This window comes from Arvicola amphibius, chromosome 14, assembly GCF_903992535.2.
Source record: "Arvicola amphibius chromosome 14, mArvAmp1.2, whole genome shotgun sequence".
Classification (NCBI taxonomy): domain Eukaryota; kingdom Metazoa; phylum Chordata; class Mammalia; order Rodentia; family Cricetidae; genus Arvicola; species Arvicola amphibius.
Genome location: NC_052060.1, coordinates 20,380,550 through 20,407,325, shown reverse-complemented (window position 1 = coordinate 20,407,325; position 26,776 = coordinate 20,380,550). Strand labels below are relative to the sequence as shown.

The 26,776-nt window shown below is 39.3% G+C and overlaps 1 protein-coding gene across 1 annotated transcript in view; it reads right to left on the bottom strand.

Moving 5' to 3' along the window:
- Nucleotides 1–3,338: 3,338 nt before the first annotated feature.
- Nucleotides 3,339–26,776, bottom strand: part of LOC119801018 (calcium-binding mitochondrial carrier protein SCaMC-1-like) — a 46,455-nt gene continuing 23,017 nt past the window's right edge. Inside the window, exons 5-11 of the mRNA XM_038311442.1 lie at nucleotides 19,248–19,406; nucleotides 14,920–15,072; nucleotides 7,297–7,404; nucleotides 6,261–6,428; nucleotides 4,803–4,950; nucleotides 4,682–4,701; nucleotides 3,339–3,551 (exon numbers count right to left, since the gene is read on the bottom strand). Coding sequence (XP_038167370.1) covers nucleotides 3,390–3,551; nucleotides 4,682–4,701; nucleotides 4,803–4,950; nucleotides 6,261–6,428; nucleotides 7,297–7,404; nucleotides 14,920–15,072; nucleotides 19,248–19,406 — 918 coding nt within the window. The 3' untranslated portion in view covers nucleotides 3,339–3,389. The remainder of the gene's footprint in view (nucleotides 3,552–4,681; nucleotides 4,702–4,802; nucleotides 4,951–6,260; nucleotides 6,429–7,296; nucleotides 7,405–14,919; nucleotides 15,073–19,247; nucleotides 19,407–26,776) is intronic.

The following is a 26,776-nucleotide window of genomic DNA, read 5'->3' as shown; positions in this document are numbered from 1 at the left end:
TGACCAGAAATAAGAGAGGTTCAGCATGTGGCCGGAAAGGCTGTCATTTAGAGAGCAGGTGAAATCCAGATGGAATCTGTTCATGAGAATACATGGGCTGTTTCTTTACTATGTTACATGGGCTTGCAAATTGGCTTTTGAAGCAAAGAAAGTCCCAATATTCTTTTTTTTAAAAAAAAAAAAAAAAAAAAAAAAAAAAAGTTCCTTTCCTTCTAAGATGGGTTTACTTGTAACACATTTTCCTTCTCAGGAGCAAACTAGGTAAAACCAAATCCTAGTGAGCAGAACAGAAACAACCCATGATTTACATAACACTTTCAGGAGGTCAGCAGTGTGGTATAGTAAAAACTCTCCAGCCAATGGGGAAGGAAGAAACACTGTCACTCATGTTCAGTTGGTGGCCAGGAATGAGGTCACAGCAGAGAACTCCTGCATCCCCCCGTGACAGTCTCCGGTGATGCTGCTGGCATCGTAGCAAGGAGGCTGGGATTTGACTGGGAAGCTGGCAGGAAGGGGTGAGTGAAGGCAGAGACTGTTCTATACATACACCCAGAGTCTGATGGGGAAAAGGAAAGGGCACTGGAGGGTGTGCTACGTGATCCATCCTTCGCATAATATCACAGGCTGAATTAAGCTGGTTTCACTAAGCCTCTGTATAAGTTAACTTTCCTGAATCTTCTATCAGTCATGAAGAACAAACTCAACTTTCCAAATACATTTCTTCATTTTTTATGTTAGAAATATTCCACACAAGCATTGAAGGCAAGGCTCGATGTACAGAGTGGACATGCAATGACTGATAATTTCCTTCCCGCCTGTGGACTATATTCTACTGAAAAAGCTCACACAGGTTCCAGCCTTGCCTGGTATAAGACACTCTCTAAGACACCCTGCACTTTGACCAAGCTACTTGCCTTTCTCCTTGCAGACCCAGGAGCAACACCCAGTGTATGAGATGACTCTGCAGACGCGGGGCACTGCAACCATCATCTTCATTCCCATTCAGAGACACGCTCAGCTGTGTTTACTGTCTAACTCTCATACCTGCCCCTCTACTCTCCAGAGGGAGAGAAGGTTCAAAGAGTCACTGGGAGTAGCCAGGACTTGACCCGACTATGCTTGAGCTGGGAACAATGACAGAAGAAGAAAAGGCAACTCTCGGCTAGAGTTTCACCACAGTCCAGGGCAGTGATGCAGGTTAAGCTATTGAAACAAAGCTCCTAGGAATGTTGTTGCTTTAGAAGGTAAATTAATAGCACATTAAGTTACAAGGTAATACAGGATTAGGGGTGAGGAGAGCTGGGAGGATGTCCCAGTCAGTAAAATGTTTTCCTTCTAAGCATGAGGACCTGAGATGGAATAATAACCCTTGCCCTCAACCGAACATAACGCAGGTGTAAGCAGATGTCCCTTCCAGTGTGTGTTGCTCATTCACTGAATGTCTGCTGTGTGTCACCCAAAGACCTCCAAATAGGAGAGACAACAAAGAAGAAACCTAGCCCAAGTCCCTGTCCAGGGAGCTAGTCTAGAGAGACAGAAAGCAATGTGCTCATCCCTAAAGGAGTCTAACACTATCAGAAATTTGGGTCAGAGGCTGGAAATACAGCTTAGCGGTTAAGAACAGTGTTTGTTCTTCCAGAGGACCTGGGTGTGGCAGCTCACAACCATCTGTAAGTCCAGTTGCCACCTCTCTCTCCCAAGCCACCGGTAGCCACCATTCCACCTGCCTCCAGGAACCTAATCACTCTTGGTACCTCATATAAGTGAGCACACAGTGTTTACACTTCATGACAAATTTATTTCACTTAGTATAATAGCCTCCAGGTTCATCGATATTGAAATATGTATCAAGATTTTCTTTTAAAGAGCAAAACAGTACTCATTATATGCATGTGCCATAGTTTATTCACTTATACATGACTTCCAGGTTGCTTGCACATTTTGGTTATTGCAAGCAATGCTGCTATGAGTATAGATAAGCAAGCAGGTCCTTGAGCCCCGCTTTGAACTGTTTTTGAAACAGGATAAGCTGCTAGATGGCACAATCGTCCGTCTTTTGGGGGATGAGATCTCCTGAGGAACCGTCCTCCATGGCAGTGGCACTGTGCTCCGCCGATAGTGCACAGGGCTCCAGTTTCTCCGCATCCTCACCACAACTTGCTGTTCTCTTAGATTTTCTCAATAATAGCCATCACAGTGGTGTAAAATAGGATTTTATTTAGGTTTTAATTTGCTTTCCCTGTAGTCAGGAATGTCAAGTTGTTTTTCTTTGCTTCTTTGTGTCATTTGTATAATAATTGCTTTGGGAAAATGTCTACTCAAGACCTTTGCTCACTTTTTAGCCGAGTTTATTGTTGAATGTTATCAGAGAACATAGCATGATGTAGGAAACTGAAACAGTAAACCCGGACATTTTATACAATTGATATTTGCTAATGAAGTTAAAAATGAAATCAGAACTAACCAACTATTAACAGAATTCCAACAGTAGACAGCTTATTTAAAAGTGAAATATAAGCTCATAATAGCATTGTTGCTCAGTCAATTTTATGACCCTGGAGCTCCCACTCACTGTGCAAATAAAAAGCAATGGCTCAGAAAAGGAGCTGTGGGGATAAAGCTCTGAGTCTCACACTTAGGCCCCACCCTCTCCAGTTCCAGCTACTGGTTCAGTTGGATCACCCGAGATGGCTGAAGTGAGCAGGGACTTTTGGGGACACAAACGGGTACAATTAAGAAATGCCAGCCAGCTTTTCATTCTCAAGGTTTACGGAAACCACATAGAGAGGGATTCCCCCAGGCTAGGCAATGGAGGCAGTTCTTGTCTACAGAGATGTCTAGAAAGATAAAACCATCTCCAGGGGGGCCAGTGGGATGGGATGTGCAGAAGTTGAAGGGACAAAGGGCTAACAAGGGAAGCAACAAATCGACAACAATCTAGAAGGAATTATGAAGAGGATTATCCATTCTGCTGAGGAGATCAACTGTGATGTCAAATTTAAATGCACTGATTTTTGCTTTACTGTGTAAAACATGTTCAAGCTTAACTTAAAAAGAGAATGCTAGTGAAAATTCTCATAGCTTACCAAATGTTTCCTATGTGACCATATGATATATTAGCACCCAATCAAAACCTGGTTTTGGGATTAAGGAGAATGTAACAGGAAGTGTAAAATAAGAATTCTGTGGATAATAAAGGAGTTTAAGTTATTAAAGAACTCTATCAAAGTTATTATTTAATTTGTATATTTTATAATAAATAAAGACAAAGTAATTTTACAATTAGTTAATATTTCTTTCCTTTTAGGAAAAAGTAAGGTCATCTTATAGCCCAGGATTATCTTATACCGCAGTGGCTACAGCAACGGCAGCAGGTTGACATTGCACTTCTAGGTTAATCCAAAAAGCAGCTTCACCAGTTCATGAGACACGCAGCCGATGCCCACTGCAGGAAGCAGCTTGATGATGTTAGGGGTGAGACCCCGGAAAAATCCCCTCTTTCCTTCTTTAGTGTATATTTCTTGAATGAGCTGCAACATAGGTATTTTTTCCTTTTCCATGATAGCTATAAATTTTAAAGCACAGTATAATTCAATATTTAATATTTACATAGTAATCTAGCCCAAAGGTAATGAGAATTTATAGAAATTGCATCATTTCAGAGGATACTCATATATAGAATGATCCTATGTTGCTCAATAGGGTAGTAACTACTACACATGTGGCTATTCAAGTAAACTTAAATTTCTGCTCTTCAGTCATATTAGTACATTTCACATGTCTGATAGTCACGAGTAATCAGTGGCTGCTGTACTGGGCAGTACAGATATAGATGATTTCATCACTACAGAAAGGTCCCTAGAACAACTTGCAAATCTTCTATGAGACATTTCACAGAGTCAATTGGAAGGGGGACTGAAGGGCAGTTTAATAGAAAAAGGCATGAGTGATACTGGACAGAGAAATTCTCATCTAGATTGCAATATAAGTTGTACCCAAAGCCTCACTGAGAAAGACGGGGAGAAGGGAAAAGTCAAAGCATATTACCCACTGCGAGACCCCTTAATACACTCGAGAAGGTAATAGCATTGTGCTGCCTTTCCATCTTCGAAAAGTGATTTTTATTTGTTAAAACCTAAATCTCTAACATTTCACCAAGAAAAAGAAAATACACAGTGCTTAATATCAACTCCCTGAGCAGACTGAAGTACAGAGTCCAAAAACAACTGACAGCGGTGGCAGCAAACCAAGGAGAGCGACCGCCTCTGCGGACAGCGGTGGTTTGACGTGGACAAAGAAACCCCTTCCATTGTTCCACAGGGCACCTCCTAAGTAAAGTCTTAAAAAGACATCAGGAACTGGAGCAAATGTGGACGGCCCCAGACAGAACTTCGAAGGGAAAAAAATAACTGAAACTTACAAAAGGTTCCAAGAGAGATGGCTCAGTGGTTAAGAGCACTTCCTGCTCTCCCAGAGGACCCGGCTCAGTGCCCAGGATCCACGTGGCTGCACACAGCTGCAACCCCAGCTCCTAGAGCTCTGCTGCCCTCTTCTGGCTGCGTCAGCCACCGCACTTACATAGTCTATGTCGATACATGTAAGCAACACACTCATACACATAAAATAAAATAAATCTTTAAAATAACAATAAATTCAGATCTAGTGTTTTAAATCGGTTAGCTTTTCCTTTATTCATCAATTCTGTGGGTTTTCTGCCTTTAAAATCATCAACTCAAACTTACCTCAAACATATCTCTTACCTTAGTGATGACTTCACTAATCTAAAACAATAGAAAACTCACCTGCCTGCATGCGAGTTCTAAGAAGATTCAGGGGGAAACTGGCTAACTGGCCACACGTGTGTGACACTGTGCTGCAGCCCAGCACGATGGCTATGCCAGGGTTCACAGAGTTTTTTGAGTGGTGTTCCAGCCAGTAATTCTTCAGAAGCTGGTGAAGAAGAGAGGACCTTTGATCTTGCAGCTCTAAGTAGAATAAAGTTTAGCAACTGAGCTTCATGCTCTGCATTTGGATGTCTATGTTTCTTATGCGGTTTTGCCTGGCTTTGCTTTTGTTTTCCTTTGATTGTTTTGGTTTTAAAGACCAAAGCAAAAATTCTGAATATTCTCACAGGAACTAACACAATACTGTTTTTATGCCAGTGTCAAATCTGTCCTGAGCATGGCCATGAAATGCCCGTGACCCTGCCTGGCAACACTGTACCAGGGTCAGGGTTTCACTTCTAGGCTGGCTCTCATGTTTAACCCATGTTTATTCCCTTCCTTGATTCTAATCTTCACAGCCATGCAAGAACAGTTCTGTTTTCTCAACCTTACCTGTGCATCAGATTCTTCTGGGCAGTTAGGAAATCCAAATCCCGGGCTGTTGTGGATTATCTGTTTAACTATGCAAAGATGTGTTGCATTTGTCTAGCTATGGAAAGATGTGTTACATTTATTTAAGCTGTGGATATTTGTTTAGCGATGTCAAGAAGATGTGTTGCATTCGTTTAATTATGGAAAGATGTGTTGCTCTTCTACCTGCTTGCCTAAGGCACCTGATTGGTCTAATAAAAAGCTGAATAGCCAATTGCAAGGAAGGAACTATAGGTGGGACTTACAGGCAGGGAGAGTAAGCAGGAGGAGAAATTTAGGCTTGGGAAGGAAGAAAGAAAAAGAGATGCCAGGGAGATGCCTGGGGCCAGACAGACAGACATGGAGCAAGCAGAAGAACAGGATATACAGAATGAAAGAAAGGTTTAAAAAAAATCTCTGAGAAAAATATAGATGAATGTAGTTAAATTAATTAAATTAACAGGTTAAATTAAGTTAAAAGATCTAGTGAGACAAGCCTAAGTTAAGGCCCAGCATTCACACAAGTCTCCATATCTTTATTTGTGAGCTGGTTGGCAACCCAAAGTAAATTCCAACTACACCAGGCCTTCCTGCAATAATTAAATCAGAATACCTCAGTATGTGACCAAGGGGGCCTATTCTTTTAAAGATCTACAAGTAAGTGATTCTGATGCACATCCAAGGCTTAAAACTACCATTTTATTGGAAGTAAAAAAAAAAAAAAAAAAAAACAAAAGCAAAATCACTAGATTACCAGATGTCTAAGAGAAAGGCAAATAAAAACGCTCAATTTGATTCTTGATCAGAAGCTATTTCATGCAACACCATATCTATATTTCAGAATAAAAATCTTGTGTAACATTGTCAAATACAATGCATAATGACATATGTCAAAAATGAACTCACCTCAAAGATGGCAAGATCTAAGCCTGCATACGGTATGATACCTATCAGGTTGGGAACATAGCCTTTGCAAAAGGCCTGAATGCCCTCTGTCTTCAGAAGCTTCCTGCAACAATCAACAATCCCAGAATACTCGCCAGTTTTACCTAAAATCAGCCTGGTCTTTATCACCTGGGTGGGAAAGAATGTAATAAAGGCGTATTGATTAGATTCGCTGGACTTGTGTAGCAATCTTGTGAGGTCTGTTATATCATGCTTACAAATTTTACAGAAATCATAGAATCCCCAGTGGCTTATGCCTGTAATCTCAACACTCAGGAGACAAGGACAAAGGTATTGCCATAAACTTGATGTTAGCCTGGGCTGAATAGTGATGTCCAGGACAACTTGGGCTATAGAGTGAGATACTGTATCAAATAACCAAACACAAACAACAGTAATGAAAACACTCCAAACAAATGAACAGTCTAAGGCTACGTGTCTGTTTATTAAAACTTCCTTTCCTTTGGTAAACGTGTTACTTCCACCGAAAGTGCCTTTCTTCCTAATCCCTCATGTTCAAAGCCGATGCTGTGGTCACACTTTCTCTTCATGTCTCTCATGGAATTCTTAACTAGAAATAAATAAATTCTCCCCTTTGAGTTTCCATAACGCTATATAACGAGCTATCTTCTACAACTTTTTTCAATTTGGATCATTGATATGAATGTATATGTTTAATTTTCCCTTAATAGATCATGGAATACATTATCAAAATCCCCATCTGAGTCTCCCTTGGATCCTACATGGCACGTAGCAGGATATCATAAGCTTAGCATGCATACAATCCACATTTGCCTACCAAATGACTAAATAGACAAATGTATTTTCTTGGTCTATCTATAATACCATTTGTCTTAAACAAATCAAAGTATATTGAAACTGATACTTTATACAAAATTCAAATCTTACAAAGTTATTATAATGACCTGGAAGTCATTTCTGATTGTTAGTTGCATTAAAAGCATGATTTTTATTAAAATGTCATAATAATACATACCTCCATGGGATAAATACAGGTTTGGGAAGTTGCACCAGCCATGCAGCCAGCTATAAATCTTTGAAGAACTCCTAAATTAGTATCATCAAAACTAAGAAGTTTCTTATACTGTGTAAATAAAAATATTGAAATATATAGTATTACTGAAATATATGCCTTTCAAGTTTTATAACAGTACTTAAAAGTATAAAATTACATTAAAATATACATCAGGTGCTGAATATTAACACAACCTAGTACAATACTAAAATTTAGTTCCTGTTTAATAGATAAATTAAAGTTCTCTATTCAGCTCTTTTTTTCCTATGGAATAATTCAATAGCTACATTAAATTACCTAAGTCTATTCCTGAATGTGTTGTATCATAAGGAGCATGCAAATAACATAAACAGAAGTTGTGTTTCTATTTCTTCTTAGCACTCTGCTTTATACACAGAAGACAGCGTGTTTGCTGACTAGATAATTAGAACAACATGATAGGAGTTTTTTGTTACAAGGAGTGTAGTAAGGAAGACTAGGACAGGAAAACTTATAAGGACTCTTGGGAGTTAGCCTACAGACACCCCTTGTTAACCTATATAAGAATTAGGGTGGAAGTGGAGAGATGGTTCAGTGGTTAAGAGCACTTGCTGTTCTTGCAGAGGGCCTGGGCTCAGTTCCCATCAACCACTTGGGTGCTTAAGACCATGCTTAACTCCACTTCCAAGCAATCTAGCACTCTCTTCTGACCATTGCAGGCAGTAGACATACACACAATGCACATACATACATGCATGCAGGCACACACATGTAAAAAATATTAGGATGTCTTGGGATTTTTGCCAGTCAGACTTTAAAAGAGACAGAGTGCTTTATTTGGCAGAGAAATTTCCAAAGCAGTAGCATTTAGGCTGCAGTGTGCATTAGCCACTTTTAGCCAAATATGCCATAAGAACTGGGGTGGGAGGGGTGAGGGTGGTGAGAAGAGTGGGAAGATTAAGAAAATCTACAGACTTGAGAAAAGGGGGCACATGGGAAAGGTGTTAAGAGATCAGTGCCATTGAAAAGGAGCCATGCAGCTGAATGCAGCGATGTGCACCTGGAACCCCGGCTACAGGGATGCCGGGGCAGCTTCAAAACACAGCAAGACTGCATCTCGAGTTTTTAAACAATGAGGAGGATGGTAAAAGCCTTTAAAAAAAAACTAAAATCAAACTTAAAAGGGAACATTACATTTGGCATCACAGAAGTAAAAATGATTATAAGACACTAGTAGGAAGAACTAATACCAATAAACTACAAAACCTTATCCCCAAAATAAAGTCATGCCTGAAATAAGAAGAAATGGGAACCCTAGCAGACCAATAATAAAACAGGAAACAGGATCACCACTCAACAATCTCTGAGCAAAAGAAAACCAATGGTCAGAAGGCTTTAAAGAATTTAAAGAACTGATGTCACTCTTTCTCCCCTCTCTCTCTCTATCTATATATATACATATATACATATATATATACATATACATATACATATACATATACATATACATATACATATACATATACATATCACTCCTAAGTTCACTTTTGGAGGCCAGCATCACACTGATACAAGTCAAACACATAATAAAACAAGAGGCCAGTATCCCAAGTGAATAGAGATGAGAAAATCCTCAATAAAACACTAGCAAACAAAACTTAAGAGCACACTTAAAAGATCAGATACTAAGAGAGAGTGGTATTTATCAAAGACAAAGGTTTAGCATACGCACATGTATCAATGTGGTACAACATTTAAAAGAAAAATTACATAATCATCTAAATAGACAGAAAAAGCACTGAACACAGCTGCATTCATTCATGATTGAAACTCTGGGGTAACATTTTTTTCACATAGGTATAGGAGGAACTTTTCTCCATTCAATAAAGGTCGAACAGAAAAGGCCATCAGCTAACTCTGGCTTGAGTGGTCTCTCCTCAGCTCATGGTGAAATTTAATTGCCATTTATTCTAGTTTGGTTTCTGTTGGTGTGATAAGGAGCAGCCAAATGGAGCAAGTTCATTTCTGCTCACGGTTTCAGGATACATCCATCATGACAGGGAAATCAAAATAGCAGGAGCTTGAAGCGGCCAGTACCATCCACAGTAAAGATCAGAAAGAGAGAGGGAAATGCATGTATGCTTGGTGCTCAGTTAGCTTTCCCTACTCTTAAACAGTAGGGCCCCAAACCTAGGAATGTTGCCAGCCATCTCAGGCTGAGTCTTCCCACATAGACAAAGGAGATCAAGACACATAGGCTACCATAGACAGCCCAATCTGGACAATCTCTCATTGAGACCTTCGTCTCAGATGATTCTAAACTGTGACAAGTTGCCCATTAGAACTAACCATCACACCACAGCAGCATTATTAACAGAAAGGCAGGCCCTCTAAGAAGTGACAGGGCAACAGGTACCCCGCTCTTATCAATGGCTTGATAAGAGAACCCAGTTTTAACCAGAGTGGATCAAAGATGGCTAAAGTGATCTGGAATGGAGCTAGGCAGCCTCTCTTACCTTTCTCTTTTGCATGCATCTTCTGACCTCCCGTCTTCCAACGCAGGACTGTGTAGGTTTTCAAAGGGTTAGTAGCCTTGGACTGCACAGCCTCAAGAAGTGTTAGAAACAAATCTCTTTTCTTTATAAGTAACCCAGTGTCTACGCTTGTTATAGCAGCCTACAATGGCTGTGACAGACTGAGACAACCTCTTGATCAATGCAGGAAGTAAAAACATCCCCTCCAAGATCCAGGACGAGACAAAAACACCCATTCTTGGCATTTCTGCTCAGTGTAGTATTACAGGTTCTAATCAGAGAAACTACACAAATGTGTACAACCTGAAGGTTTCCAGAAGCTTTCCCCTTGATCTTGGACTTCAAGGCCAATCTCTTTTTTTTTTATAAGTTACCCTGTCTATTACTTTCGCCAAATTTCCTTTGGGTGTTTTTGTTGTAACAGATCATAGGCATGAGGACTGTAGTAACATGCTGACTTCTATGACCTCCCTAGTCAAGTTTAATAAACCTGGGGAGAGAGAACTTAATAATGATATTTTACGTAGACATTTCTCAACCATTTCCTGGCATGATTAAGACATAGCTGCATATTTGTTCAATGTTTTATGTGTCTATGTCATACACATTTCTTTCTATGATTGTCATATGGTCTTTCTGTCTTTCTCAGTAAAAAATAAGTTAAAGTGTAGTTGTTATAGAAACAACTCGGGATGGATTAAAATAGCAAATGTTCATTAACGTTTGTGTCAGACACTGGTATGAGCAGGTTATGCACCCAATAATCCATCAGGTTTCACGACATCACATCCTATTCTTTATATTTTAAGTGAAGGAACAGTTATAAAAACAAAAGCACAGACAGGTTAGGTAGTTTGTCTTACTTTGCATAACTAGAAAGAGGTAGAGCTAGAAACTGAATGTAGAAAGTGTGACTTCAAACTGGGTATGATGGTTTAGTGGGTAGAGCACTTGCTTATTGGCCTGACAACCCAAGTTAGTGCTCCAGATCCTACAAGGGAGCAAGAGAGAACTGATTCCTGACAGCTGTTCTCTGACCTCCACACACATGCCCTGGCCTTGTGAACCTGCACATACACACACACACACACACACACACACACACACACACAAATTAATTAATTAATCAATTAATCAATTAATTAGTTAACTTCTTTAACTGAAATTCTAAAAGTTCATGACCTTAATGCCTTACCTTTGTTCTACATAATCTCATTTTAATGATGGTATCTAATTTAATTTACATTGAACCTCAATTCACCTCTTTAATACACAGTAATTGTGATAAAGAAACTGAAACATGAAGACGTGGGTTCTAATTCTGACTCTTTTACCAACTAAATATTTCTTCAGTAAGAAGTGACTCTTCACTGGTCTGTGTTTGCGCTTCTACAGAAGGACACTGTGCAGCTCACCCACTGGCATTCAGGAACGAACAGGCACTGTTCTGGAAATGAGCTTGTGCACCCTCTTCTACAGAAGCAGTTTTTCCTGAGCAAATATTTTAAAAGAACTCTTAAAGGAAAAGACAGAACCTGACTGACAGTGATTGTTGTTGTATCCTAATATCCACTCTCCCCTTTGTCCTAACAAATAAGCTCATTTGCAGCTAGCCATTTCACAACTAAAGACTATACTCCCAAATCCCTTCCCAGCTACACCAATTCGTTTGTCTCAGTTTAAGCGAATGGCATGAAAGCAGAAGCACTCTGCATTACTGTAGGAAAGTGTCCTAGATGGGAAGGATGTATCCATCTTTGATTCCTTCCCTAGTTACTGTCTGGATGTTAGATGTGACCACTGGAGCTCCATCTCAGACTCATGACAAAGGGGACTACAATACAGAAGACGCAACTACAACATAGGGAACCGTGTTCTTTTTGCTTATAGAGCATCTTTGCCTCTCTGTGAACGGCCTTTCCTTGGGTTTCTATGTGTGAGTAAAGTGATGAATCTCCACCTTACATCGTGGAGGATTTCAGTCACACACCACTGAACCTAACTCCGACTTACGTTAAGTGGTAAAGGCAACCAGCAGACTAGAGCAAAAAGAGAAGATGCTGAAGTAAATTTCTTCTTGGAAAAGTAAATGCACGATATGGATTCTAGAAAGAATTAACATAAGGAGAAAAAATGTGAAAGAAAATGTGAACAATTGGCGTGGGAGGTCCTTCTGTCTATGTGTTGCTTTTATTAGTTAATGAATAAAGAAATTGGCTTGGCCTATAGCATGGGAGGAGGAAGGCAGAGTTAGAGCGAAGCCATGGAGCCGCCAGAGACAGATGCTGGGGACTTTACTGGGTAAGCCACAGCCACGTGGCAATATACAGATTAATAGAAATGGGTTAAATTAATATAAAAGTTAGCCAATAAGGAGCTAGAGCTAATGGGCCAAGTAGTGATTTAATTAATACAGTTTCTGTGTGATTATTTTGGGTCTAAGCTAGCTGGGTGGCCAGGAACCAACAAGCAACCTCCCGCCAACAAACAACATTGATACAGGAAAAGCATGGTTTGTTAAGGTATAATTAAAAGACTTTTTGTCAAAGCAGTATATTATCAAGTGGCCAACAGTAAGTGCCCAGGAAATGTTAAATAGGGAGAAATTATAGAAGGCTTAATGTTGGCATAAGGACTTCACACAGAGTGCAAAATGTAAAATATAGTCTCTGGAAAATCACTTGGAAAATCACCTCACTTGGCCCAGCCTCACTCAACACTAATCCTCCAATGAAGCTCTCTTTTACAAGTCAAGAGAAAAGGGGGCCTCCTAGCAAACCTGGAGAAGGATGCGGGTTAGCTGGGGGACAGACAGGGCTTCTCAACAGCAAGAAAACAAGGTTTTCAGTACAAGAGAACAGGACTAGCTAACGTGTTCCACACCTTCAGTGGCATCCCCTTCATTCTTGTCATCTCTACAAGGCAATGAGTCCTGGACAGGCCAGCAGGAGGCAGGATGGGGCCTAAAGAGAAGAAGTACCAAGTAGGCTGTTGTCTGTCACTCAGCAGAAGTTGGCACCAAAGAGGAAAAGGATGCCCTTTTCTGCTTCTCTGTGATTCATTCCAGCTCACCAGGGCTACAGACTAGACATCTGAAGTCAAAGGCCTGGTTAGTAACACCATTACCTGGAGTGTCCTCTGTGTCACTGCATGCCCCCTTAAGAAGTGATGGTGGCATGCTGATGACACAGAGTCCAGAACATTCTTTTTATTCATAGATGACAGCATAGATATTCCCAGTAACAGTCATGAACACACACTGGACATGACTTTTTTATGTTTGCAACACAGTATTTTTGTCTCTTAAATTGGTATTTTTATTTAGATGAAGCATCGCTGAATTTCAACATGGACTTTTAATAGAATGTGGATCTGGAAGGGCAGAGAGTTAATATATATCTTATTTTCTCATCTACCCCCAGACTCCAGTGTAAGACCTAGCTCAGGTGTAGGCACATGACAAATACTGAAATACAAGAAATTGCCAAAATTCAAAAGACATTATAACTCAGACTTCCTGGGTCTCTCTGCTGCTTGGTACAAATTTAAATTTATACTCATGACTGTTCAACTGACCTTTGCTACCAGCAACCTTGTTTCATTTCCTTGTTCCAGCTATACTGTGACTCTCTTACTATTTGATATTTCCCCCTCTTCCTTCAGGCCTCCAACGTGCCTTTCCTTCCCCTTTTAACCAAAGAAACTGAAGCACTGAGAAGAAAGTTACGAGAAACCTGTGTACAGTTGGACCCGCTCAGCTGTGCTTCTCCCGGGACTGCGGTCGAAGGGCCTGGCAACGCCAAGTCTTCCTGAGCACCAGCTCCAGTCTCTTACTGCAGCTCTGCTCCTTCTCAGGACAATCACTTCGCATACCCGCCTTGGTCTCTCTAGTGTCCTCCTCACTGGGTCACTTTAGAAGCACCTGCTTTTTCCAGTGGTAGGAACACCCCCTCTTTGGGCTCATTATCCCTCTGGTTCCCACTTCATTCCCCTTCTACTTTTCATGGCCAAACTCCTTGAAAGAGTTCCCAGCCTTGCTCCTCTACTTTCTAGTAACCACTGATAACACCTGACGTATCATTCATTCATTCATGCATTCATTGTTGTTGTTTTTAAATCCACAAAGATAGATGGGATCCTTTTTGTTTGTTTTTGTTTGCTACATTTCTAACACCTAGAAAAAGGTCTTTAACAAATGAGGTATACACTAGCTGATTAAAAACAATATCGTTGGATAAATCAGCAAATCCCCATTTTAGGAAAAGCTGTGTATTCTAACGACAAGCATTTCAAACCGAGTCCAGTGTCCTTCCCCTCTATCACTTGCTCTTCAACCCTCTGCCCTAAGAAAAGACAGCACCGATCCTTTATGTTTTCATACAACATTAAGGCTCTCGAACCATGGGGAAAAGGCCCTATAAAAGAAGCACTTTAATCCCATAGCGAAACATTTACTTAAAAGAGGAGAGAATTATTCTAAAATTTACAATAAGAGGAAAAACTTGAGAAGCATATAGAGCATACCTAGACTCTTATAAAACCTAAGTAAACTGCAGTATCTGAAACCTGATATTTGTCCTGTCTCAAAGTAAATTATTTAAGAAAAAGCAAAAGTCTAAATCAGATTGAAAAATTTTAAAATTCAGTGCATGTTTCTCAACTTTGTCTTCATTAAATAGGAAGATTAATTCTTGATTCATTAACAAATGGACTGAAATATTCAAATTTTTCTAAGAAAAAAAATATGAGCCTCTTATGCTGTGACAATTAACTTCAAAGAAGTCACGGGCTGCTGCAATAACACAGTGCAGCCGACAGGGCACTCTGATAGTAATCAGAAAGCACAGAGAAGTAGTCACGGGCTGCTAAAATAACACAGTGCAGCCAACAGAGCACTCTGATAGTGATCAGAAAGCACAAAGGTGACCAAATGGAAATAAAAATCAGTAATATTTGCACCGACAACTATTGCTTACATACACTTGTGTCCTCTTTCACAAAAGTCTAAACTTTTCAAAAACCAAATTTCAAACATGATCATTTAAAAACCCCATAGTCAATAACGCCTCACCTGTTCATAGGCCCCGATCTTGATTGCTGTCTCCGGTGCGATTTTAAAGACGTTCACACCGTTTCCTCGCCACAGAGAGAAAAGGCCGCCTTCCTTTATCATCTGCTTGAACTCATTCACCAATCCCATTTTACCTGCTTTTGAACGACGAACCTAGAAATAAGTGGCAAGGTTATTTACATTTATTTTGCTGGTGATATAAATGACTTCACTGCTGGTGAAAGAACTAAGTCTATAGGACTCGTAACTTTCAACAGCAGTTTAACTTTTCTGCAGTCACATAAAAGCAATGTTACTGTTTTTCTTGCCCCCAATCACACATCCACTCTTTTGCATCCTATGTTTTGCATCAAGTAAAATCACAGAAACAAACATTTCATGTGTTTTAAATTGCAGGCTGCTCAGCATAGATGATGAAATCACCCACAATTTAACTCCACCTTGCCTTGCAGATACACCTCTACACAGTGTATCCATGGGGTGTATTCGAACTACCCAATAATCAGTTAGGAGCTATCTCCGTTATCAAAGATAGTGCATATGTTCGAGTATCCCTTATTTCACTCCACTGAGGCTCCAACTCTCAGCAGTAGTGATGTTTGCAATGTGCATATGCAAGAGGCAGCATAAAGTGCTTTCTTCAGCGCGAGGATGAAAGTCCTATAACTTGCATTAGGGTATAGTATTATGATTGTTACACTTTAGTATTGATGCTGGTAATCTCTTCTTATGCTTAATTTATAAATTAAACTTTATTATGTATATGTGTGTATAGGATAAAATACAGTATTCTAGGGTTTAGTGTTATCTACAGTGTAAGGTAACTGATAGAAAAACTTCCCCTAGAGATGCGAACTACTCTAATCTAAAACATCAAAGAAAAATAAAGACAATTTATGGAAGACAGAATTCTAATTCAATTATCAGAGACCCTTAGCATGAGCAAAGTATGCGCCTGTTACCAAAAATACCCTGAGATTATTAAAGAGCACATTGAAATTTGCATTGAAAACAGAATTGGATGAAAATCACATCAAACTTCCAATGATGAATACATGGAGGCTTCAGGGCATTGTGGATTGGATTGTAGCTCTCAAATATGTTGACGCCCTAACTCCTATTCCTTCAGGTTCTGGTCCTACTTGGAGGGGGTCTTTGCAGATGAATCAAGCTGATCTAATGAGACATTTATCCTTATAAAAGGAAAATTTGGACATAGAGACATAGCACAACAAGAAGAAAGGCAATAGGAAGTGACGGGGAAGATGGCCTTATCCAAGTCAAGGAGAGGCACCAGGAGCAGACTCCCTGAGCACCCTGGGAGCAGCCAGCCCTGTGGACCACTTGACTGGTCCTCCAGAACTACGACAATACGTTTCTGATTTCATGCCAGGTCATGGTACATTGTTACTGAATTCCTAACAAAGGGAGCTGTGGAAATTACAGGTCAGAAATTGTATGTCTGCCTTCAATGTTTTCCTGTCATTTTATGGTTTAAAAAAAATGTGTGTGTCAGAGAGACAGACAGACAGACAGAAAAACAGGGTCTGGCCTGAAATTTGCTATGTAACTGAGGATGCCCTTAGACTCCTGCCCCTCCTGCCTCCACTTCCTACATGCTGAGACTACGGGCACGTGTCATCACACCTGGCTTTAATTCACTTCTTACCTACTCTCCCTCCATATTCTCTATTCTTCCTATATTTTCCTTTCCTTTTTCACATCCTTTTCATACTCTCTCTGCTTTATTTCTTTCCTTTTTTTATTCTTTCCATTGTCTCCCATTTGATCTATATTTTTAATTTGAGATTTCCTTGTTTAATAATAATGCATGCATAATGTGTTCTGATCATTTCAGCCCCCTCACCTCCTCCCCACCCCTGTATCACTTCCCCTCTCAGCTTCATGTGCTCTCTAATCCACCACGTGCACTTGATGCTGCATGTGTGCGCATGGGTCTAGGACCCTCTCCTGGAGCACGGTTAGCTTCTCAGGGGCCCCTTCCTTGGAGAAAGCTGACTGTTCCTCTCACAGCAGCCATCAACTGCCAACTGCTCCTCAGAGCCTGCCCTGCCCATGCTATGGTTCTGGCTGCCTTGATCTTGGACAGGTCTTGTGCATGCGGTTGCAGCTGCTGTGAGTGCACTGGTGCAGCAGCCCACATGTCCAGCAAACACTTTCACTGCAAATGAGGCTGCACGCCTTTCCACCCTCCCTAAGCCAATGAGCCTTAGAGATCTAATCACCTCACCTGCTGTACCTGCAATATTCTTTCCCAGGGTGTATGAAGCAAAACCTCTCAAGTGACAACTGCTATGTTCAGTATCATATCATCACAGAGTTATAGGTCTGTAATGTTCAGAAAATAAGAACTATGCTCTTGCATCTTTGCCTTTCTAGCACCTAACATGTAATAAGCACACAAGATCATTTTCTTCTTAATTTTCCCTCTTGGCCCTATTCCCATCTCTGTCACAGATCAACCGTGTCTCCTCTGTATTGCACTGGCACGTCCATATTTTTTCCTTTACATGTAATTTTTAAATTTTTCTTTCAGACCCAGGTACTGGAGAAACTGGGTTTTCTACTTTAATGTATAACAGAACATTTTCAATTCTGTCTTTCCTAACAATTGTCCAAACTTAGCTTCCTGGCCATGGAATCAAGGACATAGAAGGATAATGGGTTACTTGTCCTATTACCACTTGTTATTATTAAACTATACTCCCCATACTTAGATGATAAAACTAAAGCCTTTATTTCTACTGGATAAATTAACCAAGATATTGTTTTAGATCTATATGAGAAATGTAGCACAAACAATAAAAACCCAGAGACAGATATTGGGGTTCAACCTAAAGATCAGAGAAGCAAAGCAGGCAAGCCAGTAGAGAGCTCTTACCTCTATGAAATCTTCAGACTGAAAGAGAGCGAGTTCCTGTCTCATCCTGCTTTATATTCCTCTCTAGTGCTGGGATTAAAGGCGTGCACCACCACCACCTGACCTCTATGGCTAACTAGTGTGGCTGCTGGGATTAAAGATATGTGTCACCACTGCCTGATCTGTATGGCTGAACTAGTGTGGCTGTTTTGTGTTCTGGTCTTTAGGCAAGCTTTATTTATTAAAATACAAATAAAATCTCACTACAGATAAATAATAAGGAAAAATAAAATAGTATCTATTCCTCCTCAGTATTCCCATAGTACTAGTGTGTTTTCTGTGATGTTATATAATGGCATTTCGATATTTATTATCTAATTAAGTATTTCCCTGATGTACTGTAATTCCTCTAATGTTAAAAAGTGTGTCTGTGTACAGTACTTAATGCCCATTAAAGACCTAATGCATAACATATTCTGCTAAATAGGTATGGGATGAATAAATAAAGCTCCCATAATCCAAAATAATATCCTTCTAACACACTGTATTTTCTAAAAATGGCATATAAATTTAACATTTAAGCACAGTCGTGGATTTTAAGAAATTAAAGAATAAACTGCAAAGTTATTAATTAGGTAACATTACAATTTTATGCAATTATCATAGTGTACTATAATAACTATCTACAACTCATCACCAAAGGTTACCAATATCACCAAAACAACAAGGGGCAATAAAATACCAAGATATATCATTTTAATCACAAATTTAAATTCACTATATTGTTTCTTGATTTTTATATTCTTATAGCAAAGAATTCAGCAAGTATTAAATTATAATTATGAATTTTAATTACTATAGAGTAGATTAGTTCTACTTCTGAAAAACAGTCTAATAGGGTGGATCTATTGTTATTTTAAGTTAAAATCAATTCAAGTGTTGTATTAGGTAGCGTTTTCCCACTATGAGCCAGCAGCCACAGGCAGAGAAAGACATCTTCAGAGGTTTCATTCATGGCAGCAGAGCAGTGGAATTCCCATTCTGTGGCAGGGAGCAGACAGAGGGAATGTCTGCTTGGCCAGCTACTCCCCTTTGCCTTCTCTTCCTCAGAGGCCCAGCCTATGCCCTGGTGCTGCCCACCATCAGGGTGACTCATCTTCCTCAGTTAATCCTGTGCAAATGCCCTGAGAGACCACCTGGGCCAATGCTCTGCTAATCTGCTAGGCTCGGCTTAGTCCAATAAAACTGACATTCAAGATTAATCTTTCCAAACACCATAGGAGCCTCTTGAAGAAAATGAAGAGATATTTTAACAGTAAAGAGAAAATAGTTTAAATTGTCAAAAAAGCATAAAATTCAATGAGAGATACTATGAAAACAGGCAGACATTTAAAATTAGCAGCTTAGTTATCCAGGGCTCCAAGTCCCTTCAAGGCACACGAAGTACCTGCATCATGACCTTCAAGCGGTCCAGAGGCGCCGTGCATGTCCGTGTGATCGCGCTCGCTATTCCGGCTGCCACTAACCGCTTCCACCATACCCCAGACTTCTTTTCTTGCTCTGTGAATTCATCTGGAATACTTATACTCTCTCCTATGTCAATTATCTGATAAGTAAAAGAATTAGACAGTGAACTGTAAACACTTGAGAAATAAAAGTTTAATTTTCTATAAAGATCAAGAAAAACTTTTCATGCAGACCAAAAACTTCAACATTGTTTTTTTAATCACCTCCTATACTGAAGATTGATAATTGCTTACTACTCAATGATTAGACTCAGATGATTTTGAATAAGATATTCACATACAGATTTAAAATAAATTTTCATTAGATTTAGATTAGCTATTAATTTAAAATAATTCTCAAACCATTTGAATAATCCCTTCCATGAAAACAATGTAAATCTGAGAGCAGGGAATGAGCCACTTACCCAGTGTCTGCCACATACTAGGTGAGGAATAAATACTGAATAAATTTTCACACTTTATTCCAAATTCATACACGTGAGCCAAAGTCAGGAGGCAAGACTAGCATCTTACATTCTCCGACTTACTTTTCTCAGTGATCTTTTGTGGATCAATTTTCTCTTTAAATATGTGTATTACAACAAATTTATATTTAGTAATTTTATCTCTAGCAATATAATTTATTTTCTGAACACTATTTGTTAATGTTAAAGCACCATGTTTCAGTGAAGAATGCCAAACTAAAATTCTATTCCTGTCGGTGACAGAGAAGCTACTGCTCTTCTTAGCCTCCCCACTTGGATTTATTCATTCTGTTAATGCTCTTTCAGGAAGCCTCTCAAATTATCTTCCCTCTGCCCCCAAAGAGGTCTTCTTGACTCAATAGCTTCCTGTCTAATACAGCACGATCTTGATTGATCAGCTTATTTCTGTTTATTGCTTAGCTACTCTTTTACAAAGTAATCCAAATAAAGTCAACAATCTTGTCTCCCCTGTGTACTGTTGGAAACCTAGATCTTAGTTCCTGAAGATAAGTGTGCTCAATAAACATTGCTGAAGTAAGTGTCAACAAGCCAGGCCTGGGCTTTGTGTTAGTGACAGTCATGGAGAAGTTGGTTTCTGCCTCTAGCATTTAAGGAGCTCTGTTATTTTTATCTCTAGAATAAGAGAGATAGGAAAAGATACAATCAATGACAATACAGAGCAATAACTACAACAACAACAACAACAACAATTGCGACAAATAAAAGTGTCCTAAGAAAATCCTGCAGAAACACTGGATGCGCAAATTGGACTTGATGGGTTAAGAAAGCAGAGACAGAGTTGGGTGGTTGGGGAAAGCAGAGTGGGCATGGGAGGAGTTCAGTGAGGGGTAAATACGATCACTACACATCACACAAGTATCAAAGAACTAATAAAAGTAAAACAGCATTTTAAAAATAAAAACCATAAATTTAAGATGAAAGAAAAGAATTCCTTATAGTTCGAGTAACTTAGAAGCCCCAAAGCACCAGCTTGAATCCAGGAATCCTGATCTCGGAGGCAATCACATTATACTATCTTTCTATAGATCTCAGAGGGATTCATATTAGACTATCTTTCTATTTAAGTAAGTATTACCCAAAGGGATGTTGGTATGCTTGAAAATATTACTTATTCTAAGAACCAGAAGATTATAAGTAGGCATGGAAAGGGATGTTTAAAAAATAAAATAACTAAAAGAAAACAAAAGAATAAAATAAATAAAAATAAAATTAAGGGGTGAAGATCAGTAAAATGGCTCTACAGATAAAGATGCTGGCCACCAAGCCTGACGATCTGAGTTCATTTTCCAGAACCTATGCAGTGCAAATAGAAAACTGTGTGAGCACACAACTTACACTAAATCTGATATCTTTTTAAAGAGTTAAGATAATTACTGATTAGAAAGCAGAAAGTGAGAATAGGTTCAAGGGTTTGAAATACCCATTGCTTTCTTAGGTTGTTTGTAAAGAACAAAGGAATAAATCTCAAGTTTTGAGTTTATAGTGCTTCATTCCATGTAGAAAATTGGGTCGATCCATCTAGAGATGACCTAATGTCACAGACCAGCCAATTAGAAAAGGAAATGAACGTAAGAGATGACTGGAAGATAGAGAAAACGAAGGTGTCAAAATAATAAACCACGGGGGCTGGAGAGATGGCTCAGAGGTTAAGAGCATTGCCTGCTCTTCCAAAGGTCCTGAGTTCAATTCCCAGCAACCACATGGTGGCTCACAACCATCTGTAGTGGGGTCTGGTGCCCTCTTCTGGCCTGCAGGCATACACACAGACAGAATATTGTATACATAATAAATAAATAAAATATTTAAAAATAATAATAATAATAAACCACGGAGACAAACCTAATGCCTTTGGAGTCCAGGTTCTAATGAACCCAGAAAACTGTGATTTACCTATAAAATTCCTCTAGTTTTAAGCAATATCTGAGCCAAACAGAACACTTAGCCTTTGATAAATGCTTGGAAACTTGAGCTCCATTCAGTCACGCCCATACCCGGTGCTGTTGAGAGAACGTTTTTGTTTGGGCCTTTAAAGCTGATACTGGAACAGGTTAAGAACAGAAGCTGTGGGAAGAGTGGGATTTATTTTGCATGTGATAATGTAAAATTTGGAACTAAAGAGCAGAATGCAATAGGATGAATGCTAGTGCCCTCCCCAATTTTACACACTTAAATCCTAGCCCCAGTGTGATAATTACGTAGAGTTGGGGTTCATTGAAACATAACTAGATCATAAAGCTAAGGTCCTCAAGAATAAAATGTGTGTCTTAAGAGGACACCTATATACTACCTGGCTCTTTTTTTTTTCAGCCTGTGAGGGAAGAAATATCCCTCTATAACCAGGAAGGAGATTCTGCTAAAAAACAGACTATGAGACTATGCACCTTTAGCTCAGGGCTCTAGCTGAGATGAAATACATTGCTTAAGCTACCATGCCAGTGTTAATTTGTTACAGAAGACCACATTAAGACAAATAAAATTACAATTAATTTTCATTTTTAAAATAACCAGAATCAAGAAACTATAAAATTTTTGTAGAAAAATAAAGATCATTAAAAACTCAAATTAATTGGGCTTTTAAAAGTAAATGATGCAGCCCGGTGGTGGTAACACATACTTTTAATCCCAGCACTCAGGAGGCAGAGATAAGCAGATCTCTACGAGTTTGAGGCCAGCCTGGTCTACAAAGCAAGTTCCAGGACAGGCTCCAAAGCTACAGAGAAACCCTGTCTTGAAAAACAAAAAAAAAAAAAAGTGAGGAATAAAAAGGGTTGTTTACTTTACCAGGTTGGTGACACTATAGAGCCATGAACATCAAAAACAGTTCAATACTAACTCTGAGAATATTGAGTTATCAATGAAAGTTTGATATCTGAGCAAAGTGGTACTGGGTTAAGAATAAATATGGAGGCCATAGACTGGTTAGGTTGTGTTGAGAAAATTCTTCAATACAGGAAAATATAAAAGCAGTCTTCCTTTAACATTGTTGTAGGGAGAGGGCCCGCTTGTTTTAATTTATTAACCAATGAAAGCAACACAAACAGAAGAAACTCCTACACCATAGCCTCGTACAAATGCAACTACAGAAGTGTTCACACCTAAGCATAAGAGATGGGGCTAGACCAAGAGAGGTTAACATGATGAAGAAACAGTGAAGTATTCTTTAAAATGTCAGATTTGAAATCCATTGGGCTTTTGGTGCATTTAGTACCAAAAACTAAGGATTCTAGTTCAATTAAGACCAATATGGAGAAGACAAGCAAATGAGCAAATAACATAGTGGAGAAAAAATCATTTGCAAGTCTTAAGTTCAAGAATTTATATCTGCAATAAATATGCAATTCTTATAGAAAAACAAGAGCAAGACAGAAATCTCATCAAAAACAGACAATGACTGTGAACAGACATTCATGCAAAATAGTATGAACACATCTGATCTTTCTATAAAAATATTTCAAACTTCATGAAGAATAGGAGATACTCATTGAAGCAATGAGATGAGACCTTGTACCCAATGGATGGCAAATGTTTGAAAAATGGATGGTGACAAGCAGCATAACTTCACAATACATAAAGAACAGGAACCTTTCGGTGCTGCTTCTGGAAGTATCAGTTGGTAGAGTACCTAACTGCTGGGAGATGACATGGCAAAACTTCATCAACTAAAAACCAGACACCTTAGTAGAATGTACAGAAACATACTGTGGCTCAGAGACTGACATGAAACTCTCTAGATACATGAGAGGCACATATTTTTGTGGCTGGGGAAAATGCAAATAGTCATCACTACACTTCTGTATAAGAAAGATAAAGTGCCACCCACCAGGGAAGTATGAACACAATTTTGACTGTGCTTGAATTTGGATTTATCGTGGAATTTCTTTCTTTCTCCATATATTGTTACTGAAAGTTTTGTTGGGTATAGTATTCTGGTCTGGTATCTATAGTCTCTTAGAGTTTGTAGAACATTTGTTCAAGCAGTATCTATCTACAAATCCAGCCCTAGAGAAAGAAACTTCAACCTGAAGAGATTGACCACACCCAAGAAAATACAAGGAATAAATAATATGAGAACAACAAATAAAAAAGGAGGGGGAAACCAACCATAACAACAAAATAGCAGGAATCAACAAATTCTGCTCACTGATAACTATCAACACCAATAGCTTCAATTCCCCAGCAAAGCACACAGACTAACAGAATGGATACAAACAGGATCCATCCCTCTGCTGCAGCCAAGAAATACACCTTAGCATCAAGGATGGACATGACCTCAAGGTAAAATGATGGAAAAATATATTCCAAGCAAATGGACCTAAGAAGTAAGCTGGTGTCACCATCTTAATATCTGACAAAATAGACTGTTGTAGAAAATTAAAGTATGTTACATTTGATTATGCTCTGGAAAATTTGTTTACTTATGTAAAGATGTGTTGCATTCTTTTACATTGCATTTGTTTTACTCTATTTTCCTTTATAAAACACCTGATGGTCTAATAAAGAGCTTAACAGCCAATAAGCAAGGCAGGAGAAAGGATAGGCAGGGCTGGCAGGTAGAGAGAATAAATAGGAGGAAAAATCTGGGAGAGAAGGAGCAAGATAGAACAAGGAGAGGAGAATGCTAGGGGCCAGCTACCCACACAGCCAGCCACGGAGGATGAGTGAAAGTGAGATATACAGAAGTAAGAAAAGGAAAAATCCCAGAGGCAAAAGATAGACTGGATAATTTAAGAAAGCTGGCTAGAAACAAGTCAAGCTATGATGTGGGATTCCGCCTCAGTGTGCTGTAAATACCATTGGTGAATGAAGAAACTGCCTTGGCCTGTTGATAGGGTAGAACAGAACTTAGATAGGTGGGGAAAACTAAACTGAATGCTGGGAAAAAGGAGGCAGAGTCAGGGAGAAGGCATGGAGTCGCCACCAGAGACAGATGTGCAGAAACTCTGCTGGTAGGCCACAACCTTGTGGTGATGCACAGATTAACAGAGATGGGTTAAATTAAAAGCAAATAAGAAGCTACAGCTAATGGACCAAACAGTGATTTAAATAACACAGTTTCTGTGTGATTATTTCAGGTATGAGCGCTTGGCAGCCAGGAAACAAACAAGCAACTTCCTACAACAAAGCTAAAGTCAGGCATTTATAAGGAAGAATAAGACTCCATGTGCATGTGTGATTTATTTGGAAGCTGGTGGGCAGGCCCCCCAAAAGCCAAAAGAATAAAAGAGTAAAAACCAACAACAACATTTTGGCATTCCAACATGGGGCTAGAGAAAAAGAAAATACAACAACAATAGACTTCAAAACAGATCAGGAAAAATAGGAAAGGGCACTACATATTCAAAGGCTAAGTACACCAAGAGAAGATTGAAATTCTTAACATCTATGCATGAAACACAAGGACACCCGAGTTCATAAAAGAAATGGTACTACTGTTTAAATCACATACTGACCCTCACATAGTGGTAGTGGGTGGATTTGATACTCCACTCTCACCAGCAGACAAGTTGTCCAGACAAAATCTAAACAGAGAAATTCTGGACTAGATGACATCATAAACCAAAGAGACCTAACAGATATTTACACATTTCAGTCACATACAAAAGAATACACCTTTTTCTCAGCACCTCACAGAACTTCCTCCAAAATGTCACACACAAAGCAAGTGTCAACAGAATTGTGACTACCATGAATTAAACCTGGATATCACCAGCAGAAACAAGAGAAACTGAACACATCACTGCTGAATGAAAAATGGATCAAGGCAGTAATTAAGAAATTAAAGACTTTTTAGAATTGAATAAAAATGAAACTACAACATACCTATGCTGGCTAGTTTTATGTCAACTTGACACAGGTATAGTCATCAGAAAGGAGGAGCCTCAATTGAAAAATAACTCCAGAAGATCAGGCTGCACTCAAGCCTGTCTATACTTTCTTAATTAGTGATTGATGGCAGAGGGCCCAGACTATTGTGGGTGGTGCCGCCCTAGACTAGTGGTCCTGGGTTCTATAAGGAAGCAGGCTGAGCAAGCCATGGAGAGTAAGCCAGTAAGCAGCACCCTTCCATTGGCTCTACATCAGGTCCTGCCTCCAGGTTCCTGCCCTATTTGAGTGCCTGTATTGACTTTCTCCAATAATGAACAGAGAGAGAGATGGAAGGGTAAGCCAAATAAACCTTTTCCTCCCCCAAGATGTTTTGGTCATGGTGTTTCGACAAAGCAATAGTAACCCTAACTAAGACAATACTTTATTTATGGAACACTATAGAGGCTGTTCTACGAGGCAAGTTCATAGTACTAAGTGCCTACACACAAAAAAATTGGAGAGGTCTTATATTAGTAACTTAACAGCATGCCTAAAAGCTCTAGAACAAAATGAAGAAATGACACCTAAAAGGAGTAGACAACAAGAAATAATCAAACTTGTGGATGAAATCAATAAAATATAAACAATTAAAAGACAAATAATCAATGAACCAAAGAGTAAGTCCTTTGAGAAAAATCAATAATATTGAGAGATCTGTATCTAAATTATCTAAAAGGCAGAGTAAGAAGATCCAAATTAACAGAATTAGAGATGAAAGATAACACTAGTGTCTTAGTTAGGATTACTATAGCTTTGATGCACCATCAGCAAAAGCAACTTGGGGAGCAAAGAGTTTATTTTGCTCAGAGTTCCATGTAACAGTTTGTCATTAAAAGTAGTGAGGGCAGGCCGGGCGGTGGTGGCGCACGCCTTTAATCCCAGCACTCGGGAGGCAGAGGCATGTGGATCTCTGAGTTCGAGGCCAGCCTGGTCTACAAGAGCTAGTTCCAGGACAGGCTCTAGAAACTACAGGGAAACCCTGTCTCGAAAAACAAAAACAAAAAAAAAATAAATAAATAAAAAAGTAGTGAGGGCAGAAACTCGTGTAAAACAGGAACCCAGAGCTAAGAGCTAATACAGAGGCCATGGAGGCATACTGC